The sequence below is a fragment of the Hibiscus syriacus genome, unplaced genomic scaffold (genome assembly GCF_006381635.1).
Source record: "Hibiscus syriacus cultivar Baekdansim isolate YM2019G1 unplaced genomic scaffold, ASM638163v2 tig00113338_pilon, whole genome shotgun sequence".
Lineage (NCBI taxonomy): Eukaryota > Viridiplantae > Streptophyta > Magnoliopsida > Malvales > Malvaceae > Hibiscus > Hibiscus syriacus.
This window is the reverse complement of record NW_024063457.1, coordinates 193811-213048: the sequence shown is the minus strand read 5'-3', so window position 1 is coordinate 213048 and position 19238 is coordinate 193811. Positions and strand designations below refer to the sequence as shown.

The 19238-nt window shown below is 32.8% G+C and overlaps 1 protein-coding gene and 2 pseudogenes across 1 annotated transcript; 2 read left to right on the top strand and 1 right to left on the bottom strand.

The window, feature by feature from the left end:
* The first annotated feature begins 1694 nt into the window (after positions 1 to 1694).
* Positions 1695 to 5526, top strand: LOC120186399 (annotated as a pseudogene).
* A 172-nt stretch (positions 5527 to 5698) lies between these two features.
* On the bottom strand, positions 5699 to 7533 carry LOC120186401 (annotated as a pseudogene).
* Positions 7534 to 11998: 4465 nt separating this feature from the next.
* On the top strand, positions 11999 to 14553 carry LOC120186400 (vesicle-associated membrane protein 722-like). Its single transcript, XM_039190335.1, has 5 exons — positions 11999 to 12277; positions 13629 to 13770; positions 13856 to 13976; positions 14051 to 14113; positions 14359 to 14553. Exons 1-5 carry the CDS (start codon positions 12088 to 12090, stop codon positions 14500 to 14502), a joined length of 660 nt encoding a protein of 219 aa, XP_039046266.1. The 5' UTR covers positions 11999 to 12087; the 3' UTR covers positions 14503 to 14553.
* Positions 14554 to 19238: the final 4685 nt, after the last annotated feature.

The following is a 19238-nucleotide window of genomic DNA, read 5'->3' as shown; positions in this document are numbered from 1 at the left end:
ATCTTGTTCATGCACTTTGAAAACCCAACAAGAAAAGAGATTCCTAGAGGTGGTTAAGGGGTTTAAACTAGAAGAAAAGAGTTTAAAGCCAACAGCAATAAATCAGAGACTTATTATACATCTTCAAGCATGATTTAATAGGAGATCATCAATCTCCATTCATTCGCATACAAACATGCACCAAACTATCGATCAATGAGATCAGGAACGTCATAACTCTTCAAGCGTGCATGATAATAGGAGGTTGCATATTGGAATCACGTATATGAAATCACGTAATAAAGGATTATAAAGACCAATAAGAAGAAAAGGTGGTCAATCATCTCAATCTCAATTCTAATTCCAATGTCATATTTGGAATTGTTACCCTATTTTGTCCAGAATACGAATCTTCGAAGTCAATCCCCAAAACCTCAAATATCACGAGCTAACCCCTCGTCAGATTCTTACGATTGCTCTGACAATAACAATAAAAGGTGAAATTTAAAGATCCTTGATTCGATCTAATTCCTTTCTCATACAATGAGTTATATTTTCTATTACTTGAAGCTCGATTAATTGCAGCACATCATGTTAAACCTTAATTGTCTCCATATCCTACAAGGTACCATAAAAAAAATTCACTGTAAACATCAAGCTGGAACTCAACACACTCTACTGGAATATATAATAGCTTTAAATATCAAATTCAAGACTTCTAAATTGCGAGTTTTGAAACTCAAAACCTATCACAACCTATGAATTAAACATCAATATCAATACAATGAATCGATTGAAGATAAAATATTGAGAAACATTAAAGAGATCAAAAGGAGATGTGATTAAGGAAAAAAGGCAAATCAAAACTAATCTCTAGCTAACACGAAAAAGTTACTTCTTCATTCGATGAAGAGTTGACATCTCACTTCAAAGCCTTTAAAAGTAATGACTAATCTGTTGCTCATGATTATGATTTACGCAGTGCTTACGACTTTCACATGTGACATCAGGATACCATATTGGAAAGTGCATATCGTTGATGGAAAAGTAGCAAATTTAAATGATATTAGAATGTTAACGCAAGAATTAGTTGAACAGTGGGAGATAAAATCAAATGACTCAAGCATTCATTTAAACTAAATGTCACTCCAACCAAAATTATTTGTTAAATAAAATTTGGTAAATATACTATTCTACATGAAAATTTTAATATTTAATTAATTATATTATTTTCAGTATTAAGCTCATGTCTAGGTTCATATTTAGATTTTTTTTGGGCTTATTCCTTTCTTAAACTCTTTTAGGTTTGAGCTATCTCATCTTTGATTTTTTTTGGGATTCAATTTCTTGTAAGTTTAAACTTTTTCAAGTTTGGATTTTTTGAGTTGAGTTTTTAAATTTTCATTTTGTTACATTTAGCTGAGGAATCAAATGATATACTAATCATTTTATTAATATAAAACATCGTCCTCTTATCGGCATTTAACAATTGAATGACCAAAATATATCTTCTTTATAAGTTTAGTAATTACTTTTTTACTTTTAGTGACTAAAATAAAATAATTTATAGTTTGGTGACTAAATGGATAAGTACCCCTTTTAAAAGACAAACTTAACTCCTATTGGTGAAACGGGTCGAGCAGCACCGGCCCACTTTCCAAAACCCTAATTAAATTATAGAAAAATATTTTTTCATTCATCCTCTTTTCCCCAAACCCTAAAAACCTTCAAAGGGGGCGCTGCTTCAACTTGCCAACAAAAATTGCTTTCAACATAAAAAAGAAAAGAAAACAACAATGGTGAAAAGGAGCAAAAGTAAGCAAATCAAAATTCTCTCCATTTTCCGTTTTCTTTCTTCCCCATATTTTAGGTGTTGGTTTTAAAGTTCTAATTATATCAATATGATTTTGCAGAGAGCAAGAGCAAGAGGGTTTCACTGAAGCAAAAGTACAAGGTTATAAGAAAAGTAAAGGAGCATCACAAGAAAAAGGCTAAGGAAGCGAAGAAATTGGGATTGAATCGTAAGCGAAAGGTGGAAAAAGACCCAGGTATCCCCAATGATTGGCCTTTCAAGGAGCAAGAGCTCAAGGCTCTTGAGGTTCGTCGAGCTCGGGCGCTCGAGGAATTGGAACAAAAGAAAGCTGCCCGAAAGGAGAGGGTATTGCTTCAATGTCTTTTGTTTTTTGTTTTTTTAATAAAAAGGAGCTTTCTTTATTGGTTTTATTATTGTTTTTTTGGTGTTTGGGTTGTGCTTTAAATTGAAATCTTCATTGATAGTGGTATATTGAATGAATGAGTTGCATGCCGAGGTGCATTGTTAGGAAGTTTACTTTGAGTTGTTACGGTACTCTCTGGTTCGTAGTTGATCATATGGTTAAAATCATGCCTATAAGCTAATAATTGACTTTGCAAGCCTTTGTTTCAGTAGCTTATAATGTTTTTTTAGTGTGAGTATTGATTTTTCTGATGAGTTGTTTATTGTTCTAAGTTTTTCTATGATGTTTCAATTGTTTATTTAATTTTTATGATCCTTTAGGCAAAGAAAAGGAAGATGGGTTTACTAGAGGATGATGAAAAAGAGCAAAGTATTCAAGAGATAAAGGGCATTAATGATTCTACTATTCCAAAAGTTAGAGGTAAGTTGATATTAAAGTAGAGGATGATAGGTGGATGGTTCATATTTTTTGACATGTCTTATTTGCAGATAACTCGGATAGAGCTTTCTACAAGGAGTGGTTAAAGTAATTGAAGCATCAGATGTCATTGTGGAAGTTCTTGATGCGAGAGATCCCCTTGGTACCGCTGTGTTGATATGGAAAAGATGGTGATGAAATTGGGTCCTGATAAGCACCTGGTGTTGCTTTTGAATAAGATTGGTGAGTTCTTTATTTCACTTCCCAGTCTATTCAACATTTTTCCATCTAAAATTACCATGTCAAGTTTTGGAGATTCTAGGTATCCTAACACTGTCTTAAAGATAGAAGGGTAAATTTTCACACAAGTACCATTCTATTAGTTGGGATTTGCAGTCTCAATGAATAAACCAGGGCATTGCTTCTAGTACTTTTTTCTTTATATTTCCCTGTATTTCTGCCTTGACTCTTTTTAACAAGAAACTTGCATTTCAGATCTTGTTCCTCGAGAAGCTGTTGAAAAGTGGCTCAAATATCTTAGGGAAGAGTTACCGGCTGTTGCCTTTAAGTGCAGCACTCAAGAGCAGAGATCAAACTTAGGGTGGAAATCTTCTTCAAAGGCAGCAAAGACTAGCAATCTCTGCAAACTAGTGATTGTCTTGGAGCGGAAACTCTCATTAGTTACTAAAAAATTACTCAAGAAGTCATGAGGTACATGTAATTGCTGTTTCTGAACTGCGATATGATTTTCTCTCTTTGTTGATGGTTTGGTGTAATTCTGTCCTCTATATTTGATGCTCGTCTGGTTATCCACCTGTTCAGATTAATTAGGTCTGCCCTAGTTTTAATATAAATATTGATCTCTTATTGTAACTTGTTTTTGCAGATAAAGAAGTCTATCACTGTTGGTGTTATTGGCCTGCCTAATGTTGGCAAGAGTAGCCTGATTAACAGCTTGAAAAGATGCCACGTGGTCAATGTTGGTTCTACTCCAGGGTTGACAAGATCAATGCAAGAGGTTCAATTGGACAAGAATGTAAATTATTGGATTGTCCTGGTGTGGTTATGCTTCGATCTGAAGGGAATGATTCATCTATAGCTCTTCGAAACTGCAAAAGAATTGAGAAGCTGGATGATCCAGCTGGTCCAGGTATTTCAACCAGTAAATTTTCAGTTCGGATAGCTGACTGCAAGTAACATGGGATTAAACCGTAATTTATTGATGTGATCTTAATTGGAGAACTGCTTTATTGCAATGTTTGACTAATTTTGAAATTGGATAATTGTGGTGGAGAGCTACAAATTTTTATACTTTAAAAGAACTACAAGCTAGACTTTCTCCAGCCCATATCTTAATGGGAGAGATTTTGAAACTAATATATCTTTTCCAATGTATTCATTTCATAGAAGATGAATAAAATGATTATGATGTGTGATGAACAGAAATGCTATTCTTGTGAAGTTGTAAAATTAGGTCTCATATTCTTGAGAAGAGACAACGTAGGAGAAAAAAATTGACTTAGGTCCAACGTTAAGTGAGAGTTTGAATTAGTTGTGGCATTACACCGATATCAAATCCTCCTACAATATTAAGATTGTCTAATGAAATATGTTTGCGACATGTCAACAGAAATTCAAGTACATTGCTTTGTAGAGGCTGGAATCCTTGACTTGGAGATTGTTCGATCTCAACTATTGGCGATATCTTGACTTGTCTTGACAAATATGAGTTAGCAATCCTAATTTTGTAATTCTTCTTTGGTCTAAAACAGTGAATGAGATTTTCAAGCTTTGTCCAGAAAGACTCTTGGTAACAATATACAAGATCCCAGGTTTTCAATCAGTAGATGAATTCCTTCAGAATGTTGCCACTGTAAGGGGTAAGCTAAAAAAGGGTGGTATCGTGGATGTTGAAGCTGCTGCAAGGATCATTTTGCATGACTGGAATGAAGGTATGCATGCCAATACTATTTTTGGGGGGATGTTTTCCCTCCATTAACTTCGTTATAATATCCAAAAGATGAAAAATTAATTGCTCAGGGAAAGTATTTTTATACCAGTTTAATACATTCCTATCCATTTGGCATACTTCAGGTAAAATTCCGTATTACACCATGCCTCCGGTTAGAAATCAAGAAGAACCTTCAGAGGCGAGGATTGTTACAGAACTTGGGAAGGAGTTTAACGTTGATGAGGTTTATAACAGAGAATCTTCATTCATTGGAAGTCTCAAGTCAACCAACGATTTCCATTCCATTGAAGTTCCTCCCAGCCTCCCTCTCAAGTTTGATGAGACTATGCTAGAGGTTTGTAATTGCTCTGTTTTGTACTCTTGTGGTTAATCTTAGTTTTGCATGTTAATAGAAGAAATAGCTTGAATTTAGGTTGTTTTCTTTTTCTTTTCTTTTCTTTTTTTGTTTAAATATGTTGGATATTTTGTGCACCTCAGGATGATGCCCAACCGTTGCCATCAACTGAAGGTAATGAAAAGCAAGAAGAAACGTTTGATGAGGGTGATAATGATGAACCGATGGCTTCTGAAGAGGATACTGAAAAAGCAAAGTCAAAATCTGCTACAAGCAGGCAAAATGAGAAACTATATGCAGTTGAAGGTATGCTCAACACAAAGATGAAAAGAGCAGAGAATAAGAAAAGGAGAAAAGCCAAAAGTAAATTAACCTCAGGGGATGATGCTATGGATGATGATGACGATTATGACTTTGGTGTAGATTATGTCAAGGGAAAGGATCAAACTACCGGAGGGGTGCCGATGTCTGGTTTGGAAGTTGATGAGTGATGGGAATTAAACATGCCTATAAAATGTTAGTCTAATTCTTTGCTTTTATATTTGGTCAGAATGTAGACACTGAATGCAATTGATGCATGGAGGATGTGAGAAATTTTGTTTAAGTGATAACATCTTTAATAACAATGGGTTTATTTGATGAATTTATATCTGATATGAATCCACAGCATGAACGTATAACGAAAACTGAACAATTCGGTTCATCAGTTTCTCATATAGAGAATTTTAAGTTATTTCACAAACCTAACATATAAATTTTACTTGGAGAGTTCGGTTTTTGTTGAATATAAAGGGAGCAGAAATTGATTCAATAGAAAAGGATCATACGAATTGAACACCATGCATATTTATTTGGTACTATATTAATCTATTGTGTTGTATCTGATAAGTAGGAGATACGAATTACAGATACTGGCAATCGGCATCATTCATTTCTAATTGGATTCTGGACCAGGGCCTGTATTAGCAGCAGGGGTGGCAGAAGCTCCATCATTAGTGGTTGAGGGTGAACCTTTTGATGCAGCACCATTGTGTGCAGCGCCTTGGGCTACTGGGTAGGAATCAGCCCTTGTGATTCCAATGCCTCGCGCGCCGCTTTCTCTTTGGCTCTTTCTGCCCTTTCAAACACCTCTTCCTGTGTGTGCATGAATTAAGGGGATGCCATATTTAATGAGTTATCAAAATATATGTAGGATAGTAACATGCAACAAATTTGCAGATGTACAAATCTAAATTCCAGAAAAGTAGAAACTATTGATACCCAATTCATTATTGCATTTACTTGGGAAATGTCAATAGATCACTAAGATGCAAAGTTGGACTGAGATATATCCATGAGGTCAAGGTAGAGAAGAGGTACAAGGCTATCAAAAGTGCCATTGATACATTATTTAAGGTTCCATTTGTAAATGATATGAGCACCGTAACACTATGAAGCAGAAACAGATACAATGGCCCAAGCAGAACACAAGAATATTAATCCAAATCTCAAATACGAAAAACCTTCCACTGGTGGAATTTGTGTATGTATATTAGCAAATCAGCTTATTCTAAATGTTTAACCCAGAAAGGTGATTATACAAAGACACAAACTCCTTGACATTAACCATGAATTTATCAAGCATTAGATTGAAGAACAAAGTCTCATTACCTGGAAATCCTGCACTGCTTCTGTTGCTCGGCCTGCAACCTACCAACTACACTAAAAAACTCCCCAATTGTGGACTCAATTCGCTCATTCAAAGCTTCAGCTAAAGCCTTTCCCAAGAAAAAAGCATCCAGCACACTCCTGCTTTCATTATCACCTGCAAAACCATCTCACTCAATTGCACATAAAAGAAAGAAGAAAAACAAAAGGAACACAGCTACAATGGATTATGGGGTTTGATTTCTTTACTTTTGACTTATTTTTCCAACAATATAAAATTTGTTCTTTATTACTTCGATTATAACGAACTTAATGATGTTATCTTGATGAGTTCATCAATATTTTCACACTGTAAATAGCAAAAATTAGGGGGGATCCGTTCATGTGTAAATACACCCTCTATTGTATATTTTCACCCAAAAAAAACCCAAATCCAATTTCAACACAAGGAATCAAAGATATTAATCATTATGTTAATATACATGTTCTAAATCAATTCAAAGTCCATGGAGCATGAAATTCAGGAACGAACAAGACATAAGGTAAACCCAGATACTTAGAATTGTAACCCCAAAAGCCAAACGACAGTGATGAATTTGAACACCCAAAAAAAAGCACAAAAGGGAACTAAACCTGAACCAGTAGCGCCAGGTCCGGTGCTACTTCTGGAGATAACACTGCATCTCCGAATCACTTCGGCGCCACCGAAGCTAAAACTTGTAAGACTGAGATATGAGGAACATAGCTTGGTACTAGGAATCACAGCAAAGTTACAAGGATTAATACAGCGCTTGCTTCGAATCTTAGATTGTTGAGTCGAGGGGAAAGCAGAAGTGGGTGTTGGAGCTGAAGCCAGACCACTCATGCTTATTCTCTGTAACTTGTTACCGTCTCTTATTTTTTTGGTAGGAGTCTGTTCTTTCTTTATGAGTTCTCAGACTTGAGCTTCCATATATTTTTCTACCTCCTTTGCCTGCCATCAATCTAGTAGATTTTCTTGCAATAAAATGGGTTTGGGTTTTTGGTGTTTAAATCCAACTGACTGGGCTTGGTTGGTACTCGCATGCTGATGAACAGCCGGATCTACCAAATATACATGGGCTTGAAGAAGATTATATGTTTTTGGACTTAATCGTACCAAACGTTTCCATTCTATGCCTAAATTTTAAATTTATCTTCAAGCTTTAGAATATTTTAATGGATAAATTATATAAATGGTCGTATTTTCTTTTTAGGTATAATATCAAAATGTATCCTTAATTTTGATAAAATAATGATTTTAGTTTTTATTCTTTTTTTAACATTTTGGCCTTAATGTTTCTATTTTTTTAGTGTTAGATAGAAATCATTTGTTTGTTGATTAATAATCAAAAAACAATTCATATGTTAAACATGTAATGTGTCATTTCATCATATATGTACATGTGGCACATCACATTATCACTGGTTATGTTAGCGACAAAGCGTTGACTATTTGTCAACTAACAATTTTCATCCAATCATGAATCATTTTATCCTAAAATGAACCATTAGATCTAAAATAAAAATATATATTTTATTAAACATTAGATACATATTTTAGCATTATGCCTTCTTTTCAGTATTAAAATTTGATGATGTCATTAGGCCCTATAGAGTTGTTTCTTTATCTCTTTGATTTCATTGTATCACCCGGCCCACTAAACATGTACGCAACACTAACCCACAGAATAAAGATATAAAATTTATTGCCAGTTCAATTAAAAAAATTAAATCGGATTTTTTTTAAATAACCAAGATATTTCATTTATCGAAAGTCGTATAAATAAACGTCTTGCCAATTATAGACTGAACAAATACAATCGTGACTATCAAAAATAAAATATAATAATGATCGCTTAGAGATAGACTATAAACAAAACCATTAAAAAGTAAAGCAACGACGTATATAAACTGAACACATCAACAACTTCGAGCATCAAACATGGAGGATAGAAACTTGAAGAAGAACTAAAATGGCCAACAGAAAAAACGATCTCCCCTTAACAATAATTCCATCCGACACATATATGCGATAACCAACGAACCGTCTTGTACAAACTAACAAAGGAACTATACATCGAGAAAGCAACAACCATGTATTCAGGAAAAATAAAAAATCGAGAAGAAGACCAATAAAAAATATGCACCGAAAGCCCAAAAAAACTAGTAGCCATGATACCTTCATTAAAAAAATGGTCAAAAGTATTATTATAATAAATACGATAAAGCATAACTAAAAATGATAGAATGATAGTAGGAGAAGACTACTACCCTGCCATGGAGGAGGAGTTTTGAAAATTCCCCAAGGAAATTTGTATTTTCCGCATAGCAAAAATTGGGTTTTTTTTTAATGAAAAAAGTGTACAAGAAAACCTCTGTTCCATTTACAAAAGCGTCTGGGCGCTTACCATACTAGTTCATCAAGGGCGGTAGTGGTGGTCTCTTCCGGTCACTTTTCTACCATTTTTATTATATTGTTATTAGATTTCATTAATTTTCAATTATATTTTAACGTATTTAAAATAATATTTTTTCTTGACTCTTTATCCAGTATCATCACTACCAGTGTTTTTGGACTCTCGGTGTAGGTTTCTTCTACTGGTCTTCTTCTTGGTCTATGGTTTTTTGAAATTTCATGGTTGTTTGCTTTTCTGATGCCTGGTTTCTTTGTTCGTTTGCATATGGCATTTTGATGTTCTCAGACATAAGTGCCAGATGAGATTGCGGTTAAAGGAGGATTCATTTTTCATTCGTTCACTTCGGATATTCTTCATGTTTTCCTCCTTTATGTCTGATGCTTTGGTAAGTCAGAGTGATCCATCTCTATATGTCGTTTGCTCAATTGTCCACGCTCTTGCTTATTAGATTGTGAATGTCGATCACCAATATATTTTGTTTATGATAAATCTAAATGTATTTGTCTTGAATGCAATTAGTAATACATTATTGATGATGTTTTATTTGACCAATAAATATGTTACAGTTCTACAATAAAAATAATTGAAATATCTTTATTTAAAAGATAATAAATATGATTATAATATTTTACATTATTATATAACATTAGTGCACGAACGAAACAATTTCAATGACTAAGAAATTTATTGTTATCTTTAGAGGTTTTGGATTCAAACATTGCATATGCGAATAGGGATGGAGATGGGACCCAAACCCTACGGGTTCCAGCACGAACCGATTGAATCAGATGTTAAAAAATTTCGGGTATGGATAAATTTTTTAGAAGTTATGTTCGGGTCGGGTTTAGGGAAAATACTCAACCCTACCCAGAAAATTTGTAATTTTACCGTGGGTTCGGATTTTATATCAAAAAAGCAGATCGAATGGAAGGTGTATATTTTTCGAGTCGGGTGGAGGATGTATAATTTTCGAGTCGGATCGGGTTACCAAGAACCCGACCCAACTCATGCACATCCCTATATGAGAAGAGTATCAGCATTCATTAACAAATAATTGAAAACCTTTGAATAAATATTACATTATATTCACCCCAAATTTATTAGAAACTAATTCATTAGTGTTATATTTTTACGTTGATAAATTACTTGAGGGAAAACGACGTCTGCCTTAATTTTTGCCCTTTGTTGGTGTCATTGTTATTAAGAGTGTGTTTGGTTGGGGGAATGTGAGATTCCCATGGGAATAAAATCCACATTCCCTCGTTTGGTTAGCTGGGAATATCATTCCCGATAATCTTACATTACTAATAGTGAATTTTTTGAGGTATATTACCGGAAATTTCATTATCTCTTTTTTCTTAGGTATTATTAGATTACCGGCGTTTTGGACTAAAATGCCTTTTAAAAAAATTCTTTCAAAAATATCTTTATTCTGCTATTGAATAATAAAAATTTTACGAAGGTTAAATTACAAAATTATCCTTAAACTATTTTAGATTTACAAAAAAAATCTATAATTAAAATTTTATATGAAGTTTAGGGGTTAAAATAAAATTTTGTCCTTTCATTAAACCTTTTTATATTTTTAGTTTTATAAAAAAATTATAATTTTTATGAATTTAATTTTTTTTAAAGAAAATATATAAATATTTTCCAACTTGTTAAAAAACAAATATATAATAAGGATAATTTGGTCAAATATACATTCAAATAATCTTTTATTCGTTTAACCAAACACGATAATCTTACATTCCTGTTAAACCAACCAAACACAAAATACAACATTCTCAGTAATCCTATTCCCTGATAATCTTTTATTTCCACTGATAATCTTACATTTCCTAAACCAAACGCACCCTAAATTACCCTTCTTTTATCCTTTTCAAAAATGCCTATAATAATGTTGGAATAGATTTATAATTTTTTTAGTTTCAAATCAATAATAAAATGCCCTAATTAGTGTTTTCTTTTGACTTTTCCTTATCGTTGGAATTAAAAAAATAATAATAAAAATAAAGAAAAGGTCGTCGCCATTAACAATATACTTTTCAAACCGGAACAGATCAAAATGTGAGAAGAGATTGAAAATAGCCTACCCTTGACAATGAATAATAATAATAAGATACTAGAAAACTTTTTATTCTAGAAACACACAACACAAACCCAAAGCTAAATTGCCCTCCTTCATATATATTTTAGTCAAATTATGATATTATTTTCTTTGGAAGGGCAAATTATGATATTAGCCCCCTACAATTGTACTATTTTTACCAACCCCTACTTTTATAAAATTTATATATGTATATATATGAGTTAGGATCCACTTACACTGTGTAGAATTCTTTTAGTTTTGTATTTTTTAGGTCCATTGGGTTAGGAACTTTGGTCCCTGCTGATTAATTTTAATAAATAAAAAAATAAGTTTTATCGGGTCTCCTCAATTGAAAAAATTATATTTCTGAGAAATAAAAATATTTTCATTCCTTTAAAAAAATTTAGTTCCGCCCTTGGTAAAAAAGAATACTATTCTCTCTAGAGCATATAAATTCAAGCAGTTGTATCTGCAGAGGATATGTACATTGTTAGTAGGCTAAGAAATTTTGAACGAATATTACATTATAATTACTCGAAGACTATTAAGAAAAACAAGAAAATAAAAATAAAGTGAAGCAGAGTTTGTCTAATTTATCTTCACCCCACGGTTGTGTAGATATTAAAAATATTCACATCAACAAATGTCTCATTTATTTATTATTTAAAATGATAAAATCATGTAAAATTGAAATATGCAGACTGTATTATAAATTTGAGCATACTTAAGGGACCAAATCATAAATAAAATCACACGCTTTACATATTTCAAATTGAAAAATATAGTATTTGAATTTGAAAGCAGAGACTCCGTGGCATGGCAGCCCCGGCCGATAAACAAAATTTGAAAAGAAAAGTCAAGGAAGCTCTCGCAATAAAATCCTTGGAATTCATTTCCGTCAAAGCAAAATCCTTCATTTCCTCTGTTGTGTAGCATACACACACATAAATATTTGTTTCTATCACATACGTAGGGGTTAAGGAGTGGGTGAGATGGGGCAACAATCGCTGATCTACGCCTTCGTTGCACGGGGCACGGTGGTGATAGCCGACTACACCGAATTCACCGGAAACTTCACCGCCATAGCTTCTCAGTGCCTTCAGAAACTTCCTGCTACCAATAACAAGTTCACGTACAACTGCGATGGCTACACCTTTAATTATCTCGTCGATAACGGCTATAGTAATCTCCTTTCCCCCTCTGTCTGATCTTCCTTTTTACTGCTTATTTGATCCAACGAAGAAGTTGTTTCTGTATTTTTTCTCGTTATTGTTGATGGTCGATTTTTCTTCGCTGCTTAAGCTTTTTTTTCTTCTGTTTATTATATGCTTTTTATTTGGCTATTTTAAGTGTTTTGGTAAAGTGATAGAATCGGTTTTGGATTCTTTCAATTTCAAGGAAAGAGCATGTTAAGATTGTACAATTAATGAAGTCTGCATCTATTTCTCTGATATTTTATTTTGAACTTGGAAGTTAAAAAGAAAAAGATTGAATGTTTGGCCGATTCTAATGAATGAAATCTGCAAAATTATCTTGTGACAAAGGCTCTCTTAGCCATATTTAGAAGCAAAAGCAAATTCATTACATTCTGAATAACTAAAAATAGGAAATGCAAAATTTTGTAACTACCGAAATGCAGATTTTTCATTCATATAAACAATATATATAAGACAGATGCAGAATTTTATGTTAGGGAACTTGAACTAATAAAATTTCCGGAGACAAACTTGAACTAATAAAATTTCAGACGCCCCAGCCTAAGTCCTTCCAGGCTCTATAATTTAATCACATGATCATTCTTATTCTTAGAAAATATCATTTTACTTTTTACCATTTACTTTTGAGGAAGCAAAAAGTAAATAGTAATCAAGCCTGTATAAAGTTTTCTGCTATTGTTTTTTTAATTTCTTTTCTTTTACCCCTTTATCATTTTATATTGTCTCTTGTCTTTTTGTATGCCTCTTCATACGTATGATGCATAAGCTCTAAAGAACCAGCATGAACTGTAGCTAGAATGGTTAGAGCCTCGCTTGGTTTGAATTCATCCTTTCAGGTCCATAATTTCCCCTGAATTTTCTTTTGCTCAAATTATATGTTAAAGGCCAACAGTTGAACATCTCTTTTACTTTGACGAAAATCATTAATTCTAGAACATGCGTATTATTAATGCACTTGCATCACAAAATCTTGTAGTCATACCAGACTACAAACATGTTTGCCATTTTTCAATTTCACTTGAGTCTATTATTGTGTGTTTTTAATATATATATCTTTTACGTGTTATGCAAATGCATAACTTCAGCAAATGGTTAATGCCCTTTGGTCACACCCACTATAGTTGTAGAAGAAGAGCCATGGTTGGTCCTTTAATATTTGCTTGTATATTGAATGACTGAAAGCTTAATTGTTCATTTCTTTTTGGTGCTTGCATGATGTTTTCCTACTACTTCACAAGTTGTTTTGCACCCTCTACAACGAAACAAGGCTACATCATTCCTTTCTTGAATTAAGCTTCCTTCCTTCCTCTTTACAGCCTACTGCGTGGTTGCTGTTGAGTCTACTGGCCGACAGGTCCCGATTGCCTTTCTTGAGAGAATTAAGGAGGATTTTATCAAGAGATATGGTGGAGGAAAAGCTGCAACTGCTTCTGCTAACAGCCTGAGCAAGGAATTTGGGTATTTTCTATTCTTGACCGTTAACTACATTGCCTTGTTTGTTATCGATTACATTGATGCTATGTATTTATTACCATTGATCTAGGCCAAAATTAAAGGAGCATATGCAATATTGCATTGATCATCCGGAGGAGATTAGTAAGATTGCAAAAGTGAAAGCCCAAGTTTCAGAAGTCAAAGGAGTAATGATAGAAAACATTGAAAAGGTTGTCATTTCATAGTTGCCCACTTCTTGGGATCTTTTTGTTTTGTCTTCTTAATTAACAACTTTAGTTGACAGGTTCTGGACCGTGGCGGGAAAATCGACATTCTGGTAGATAAAACAGAAGACCTTCGCTCTCAGGTAACAACATATTATCACAAATTGCCTTTCTTTATAATACGGGCATTATTCTCAGATCAACTTCTTTTTCTCATTTCTAAAAGCATTAATCAACACCCATTTCTGAGAATTTCAAGGGAGTAGCTGAATGTCAAATTCGAAAAGCCAAAATTTTCATCTCAGGCAATGGATTGGGATGTTTGCCTTAGTTTACAGACCCTTTTTTTATGACATTAACATGGGTGCTTTTTGGTTGGGCATTATAGGCACAAGATTTCAGGCAACAAGGAACTCGGATGAGGAGAAAGATGTGGTGGCAGAACATGAAGGTTAAACTGATAGTCCTGGGAATTCTGATCGCCTTGATTCTCATCATTGTACTGTCCATTTGTGGTGGCTTCAACTGCTGAAGAATACCGTCATCATGGATTGGCATTGAATTATCGATGCTCGTCTAGTTACACATTTCTTGATTACACGTGCTTTTTCTTTCTTTTCTGTTGTGTAAATCACAGGACCATGTGCTGTATATTACAATTTGTATTTTTGGGTTTGTTAGATTGCATTAAGTTCCTTGATGTCTCATCTTATGAAACTGAATTTTGATCACGCATACTAGGACTGCAAATGAATTTTTTAAGCATTCGTATTCAACATCTATTTTGATAATAGATTGAAAATATTCATTCAATTCACTTTTCACTTTCAAAGTGTAAATAGAAAAAGATGGAAGACTTTTTTTTTCTTATTTGAAAGAGAAAAGATCCATCAGTTCCTTTTGCTTGATACATCAAGGATTACCTTTTGCTTGATACATTCCTGTTCATCAAAATAGAACCAAAATATCATGAGCGGTCCTATTCGACTCTTGGTTAACAAAATGTAATTGTAACCTAATTGTTATTATTATTTCTAATAATAACAAAACAGCCGCTCATCATTCCTAGTCAACTTGTCGAACCTCGTTAAATCTTGTGTTTCTTATTTTTTATTATTCATTTATTTCATGTGTTACTTAGCCTGATTTCCCAACAGTTCCTCTTCGAGGTCTCTAAGATATATCAGAAACGTGGTAGTCGATGTTGATCGCACGTTACTCTATTAGGAAATCTTTATGTATTCTGTTAACAAGAAGAGAATGTAATTAATATTGGAAGAAGGTAAATGTACCATTGTGTATTTGCTATTGTATCGACAATTTTCTCTGTGTTTGTCTCCACAAAGGTTGAGTTTTGAGTTTTGAGTTTTTCAGACCGTATATCGAACAGTTAAATAAGTTACCAACAAGTTGAATTTGCTCACATCAACACGAACCCATTTCATTTTTCACATTTTTTTTTGTTAAACTATATCGACAATTTTCTCTGTGTTTATCTTCTTATCCTCGTTTCTCTATTTATTCTATTGTTATTATTGAAATTATAGGAAAGTTCATTACATGGTCCCCCAACTATGCGACTACTTTGTTGAGTCCTCCGACTATTAAAATTTACAAAATGATTTTCTAACTATAGGATATTGCTTTGTTGAGTCCCTCAACTATTAAAGGTTACAAAATTATTATTCAACTATTCATTATGTTCTTAACTCGTTCTTTTTAATTAAAATTTAACGACAATCTGAGTTGGATGTTAATCTATTGTCTGAGATATGATAATTGTTTGAGATTTTAAGATCAGATTTTGTTATATCTCAGATAGGATATTAACATCTAGCTCATACTACCTTTAATTTTTTAATAGAAAATGACGAATTTGGAACATAATAAATAGTCATGTGACCATTTTGTAACTTTTAATAGTCAGAGAACTCAACAAAGTAACATCCTATAATCAAAAGACCATTTTATAACTTTTGATAGTTGGAGGACTCAATAGAACAATACCATATAGTTGAGGGACCATTTATACTTTACCCTATATATATATGAGGCATGATCCATTTACATTGTGTAAAACTAATTTAGTTTTACACCTTTTTAGGACCATTGAATGAGAGAAATTAAATGTTGAGTTTAACAGTAGAAAATAAAAAGATATTCACTGAACTGAAAAAAATAAAAAATTTAATCTCAACCTTTGATTTCCCTCAATGCAATGATCCTAAAATGGTGTAAAACCAAAAGTTTTACACAAGGTATATATATATATATGTGTGTATGTGTGTGTGAGATTAATTTGAGGTAAGTACAAGGCAATATATGTTTATAAAAATGAGGGTGCAACACGAGGACTTCATAGGAGGCCACTTTATATATATATATATATTGAAGGGTAAATTATGTATTTAGTACCTAAACTATCAATTTTGGTCCGTTTTAGTACTTAAACTTTCAATTTTTTCAAAATCATACCTAAAGTTTAGTTTTTGATGCATTTTAGTACCCATATTCAAAATTTAACGTTAAGCTTTGAAAAAAAACTGAAAGTTTAGGTACTAAAACAGATCAAAACTGATAGTTTATGTACTAAATGTGTTAAGTTTTTAAAGGCGATATACTAAAATGAAACAAAAACTAAATGTTAGGTATGATTTTGATTTTTTTTTTAGTTTAGGTACTAAAACGGACAAAAACTAATATTTTATATACTAAATGCATAGTTTACCCTATATCAAATAGTTTGGAGTGATTATAAAATAATATTTTTTTAACATTTTCTTAACCTATTAACAATACATGTATATTTTACAAGAACAACTGCACAAACTTAAAATCTACTGAAAAAATAATATTTTCTTTTATTATTTAGACAGTTTGAAACGGATTCTTTACATAGTTGCAGATTGTGAAACAATTTAACCGTGATAAATTAATCTTTAATTAGTATCATTATAAATATTTTAAGATTTGGATAATGTTAGTACATATATTTAGGATGGAACTAAGTGAGGGCGGTCGCTCCTTTAAAATTTAAAATTATCATATATTTTAGATATTTTTGTGTTTTTTTTTATTGAGTCTATTTCCCCCACATAATATTATTCGCTCATTAAATTTTATAAATTGAAGTTCATCCCCTCTAATATAAAATTTTGTGTTCGTCTTTGTCTACATATATTAGCTGACAATACGGTGATGGTCGAATAGAATTTTAATATTTTTGATTGATTATTATTATGTTATAATTATATAAATTTATGTGAAGTTAATTTAACACAATTATATATCAAATAATTTGTAGTAAGAACCAATGTGATCAATTTCCATAAAGAAAAGGCAAACAGGTTTTGGAAATAAATGGTATCATTATTTATAGCACGCCTTATTCCTGCACATCTAAAAGGACTAATCCAACCATAATACATCAACCCATGCATTTGAACAAGTATAATTAATGGTATTAGCAAGCTAACTGATCTCTAAATGAGGAGATCTCTTCAAAAATGGGCAATCTCTTTGATCGAACCGGCGTCCATTCATTCACCAACAGTTCAAGCCCATTGACGAAATCATCATCAAGTCCCAGAATATCTGATATATCCGATGCTGGTGGTTCAAATGCTCTGATTTCCATCAACAATTCCGCAGCTCTGTTCCTGGCTCTAATGTCTTCCGAACCCGGGACTTTTCGTTTGAGTATTTCGTCGAGCACATTCCGCGCATCATCGTGTCTGCCTTGTTTAATTAAGCTAAGACCCCAAGTTTCCCTGTGATATTCCGCCGTTGAAGTTTCAATTGAGAAGGAAAAAGACATTCGGGAAATGGAAATCATACCAGTAATCTTGAAGTTTCTTGCTGAACCGACACTTGGAACTTCTTGCCATGGGAGCGTGCGGTCTTGGTGCGTTTTCCATTGAAGATTTCCCCCTGGTATATTAATCTTAGTTTTCGTTTTAATAATTCAATCTGCTCGTCTACTCTCTCCCACATTTCTGCCATGAACAATGCAATTGTTTGATCATTCCAATTAAGATCATTTCACATTCATATCGTTTATTTTGTTTTAAGGCTCTAATTCCTTGTTAAATCATTATATTTAAACGATTTAAGTTTTTGACTTCTTAGAGTTAATGAACTAGATCTGAGAACTAAATTATAATTTTTTATGATCAAATTCGAATTAATGAAGTTGAGTCTCCATATTTATTGATGAAAAGGAATAGGACTGTAATGACTTTTGACGATTCATTCTTTCTTATTAGAATCAGGAAGTAGAGAATAGATTATCTCCGAATGGTCGTCTGGTTCTCTATAAACATATCTAATTATTCGTCATCTTTCTTAGATGATTTTTTTTTGTCTCCCTTATAAAATTAACGAACACAATTTTTTTATTTAAATAAAAAAGAATAGTGTCAAAATCGCAATAACCTCATTTCTCCGATCAACAATTAGCAATATTCGGATGAGAATAGGAAAGGATGGAGATACCTTGTATAAGTCGATGAGAACATTGTCGAGTGATTCCTGAGCTTGTTTGGAGCAAAGGCCTCTGAAAGACTTGATGGCCTCAATGGCTTCTTCACATCGGTTGAGCTGCTTCATCACCACCGCCATATCTTTCAGTGCACTCTCAACTCTATCTCCCGCATTTATCGCCTTCCAAAACAGTACTATTGCTGCTTCCGGATCCTTTTCTACCAGCTGCCTCAATCAATTCAACACGTAAGGATCATAACTTAAACCTAAAACTTTAATTCATTAAAAAAGATGATAAATAGTAGAAGATAGTAATGGAGGAATTGGTGTCCCAAAGTCACAGCACGGATGATCGTTTTGAAATTCGAATTTCCTTCGACTCATATAAAATTCTTGTGTAATTAATATATGTCTTGACTATTAATAATATTTCTAAAAAATAGGCGAAGATACCTGAGCATGCTTGGCTTTGACAAAAGGAGAATGGCCTTAGGCCATCTCCAATGCTTATCTCTACTCTAACGTATCTCTATCTCTACTCTAGAGATGAAACAGTAATTCATCTTAAGTGTTATCTCTATATTATCACTAACTCTACTTTATTCATAATATTTAACTATTATAATATTGATTTTGCAAATATAAAATAAAACATATACATTTCTAATAAATATCTATTTGAATTTAAAAAATTAAAAAAATACAAAAAATCAGAAAAATTACAAAAAAAATTAGTATGTTTATTTATCTAATTTTCATATATTTTTATCTATCTTGCAAATTAAT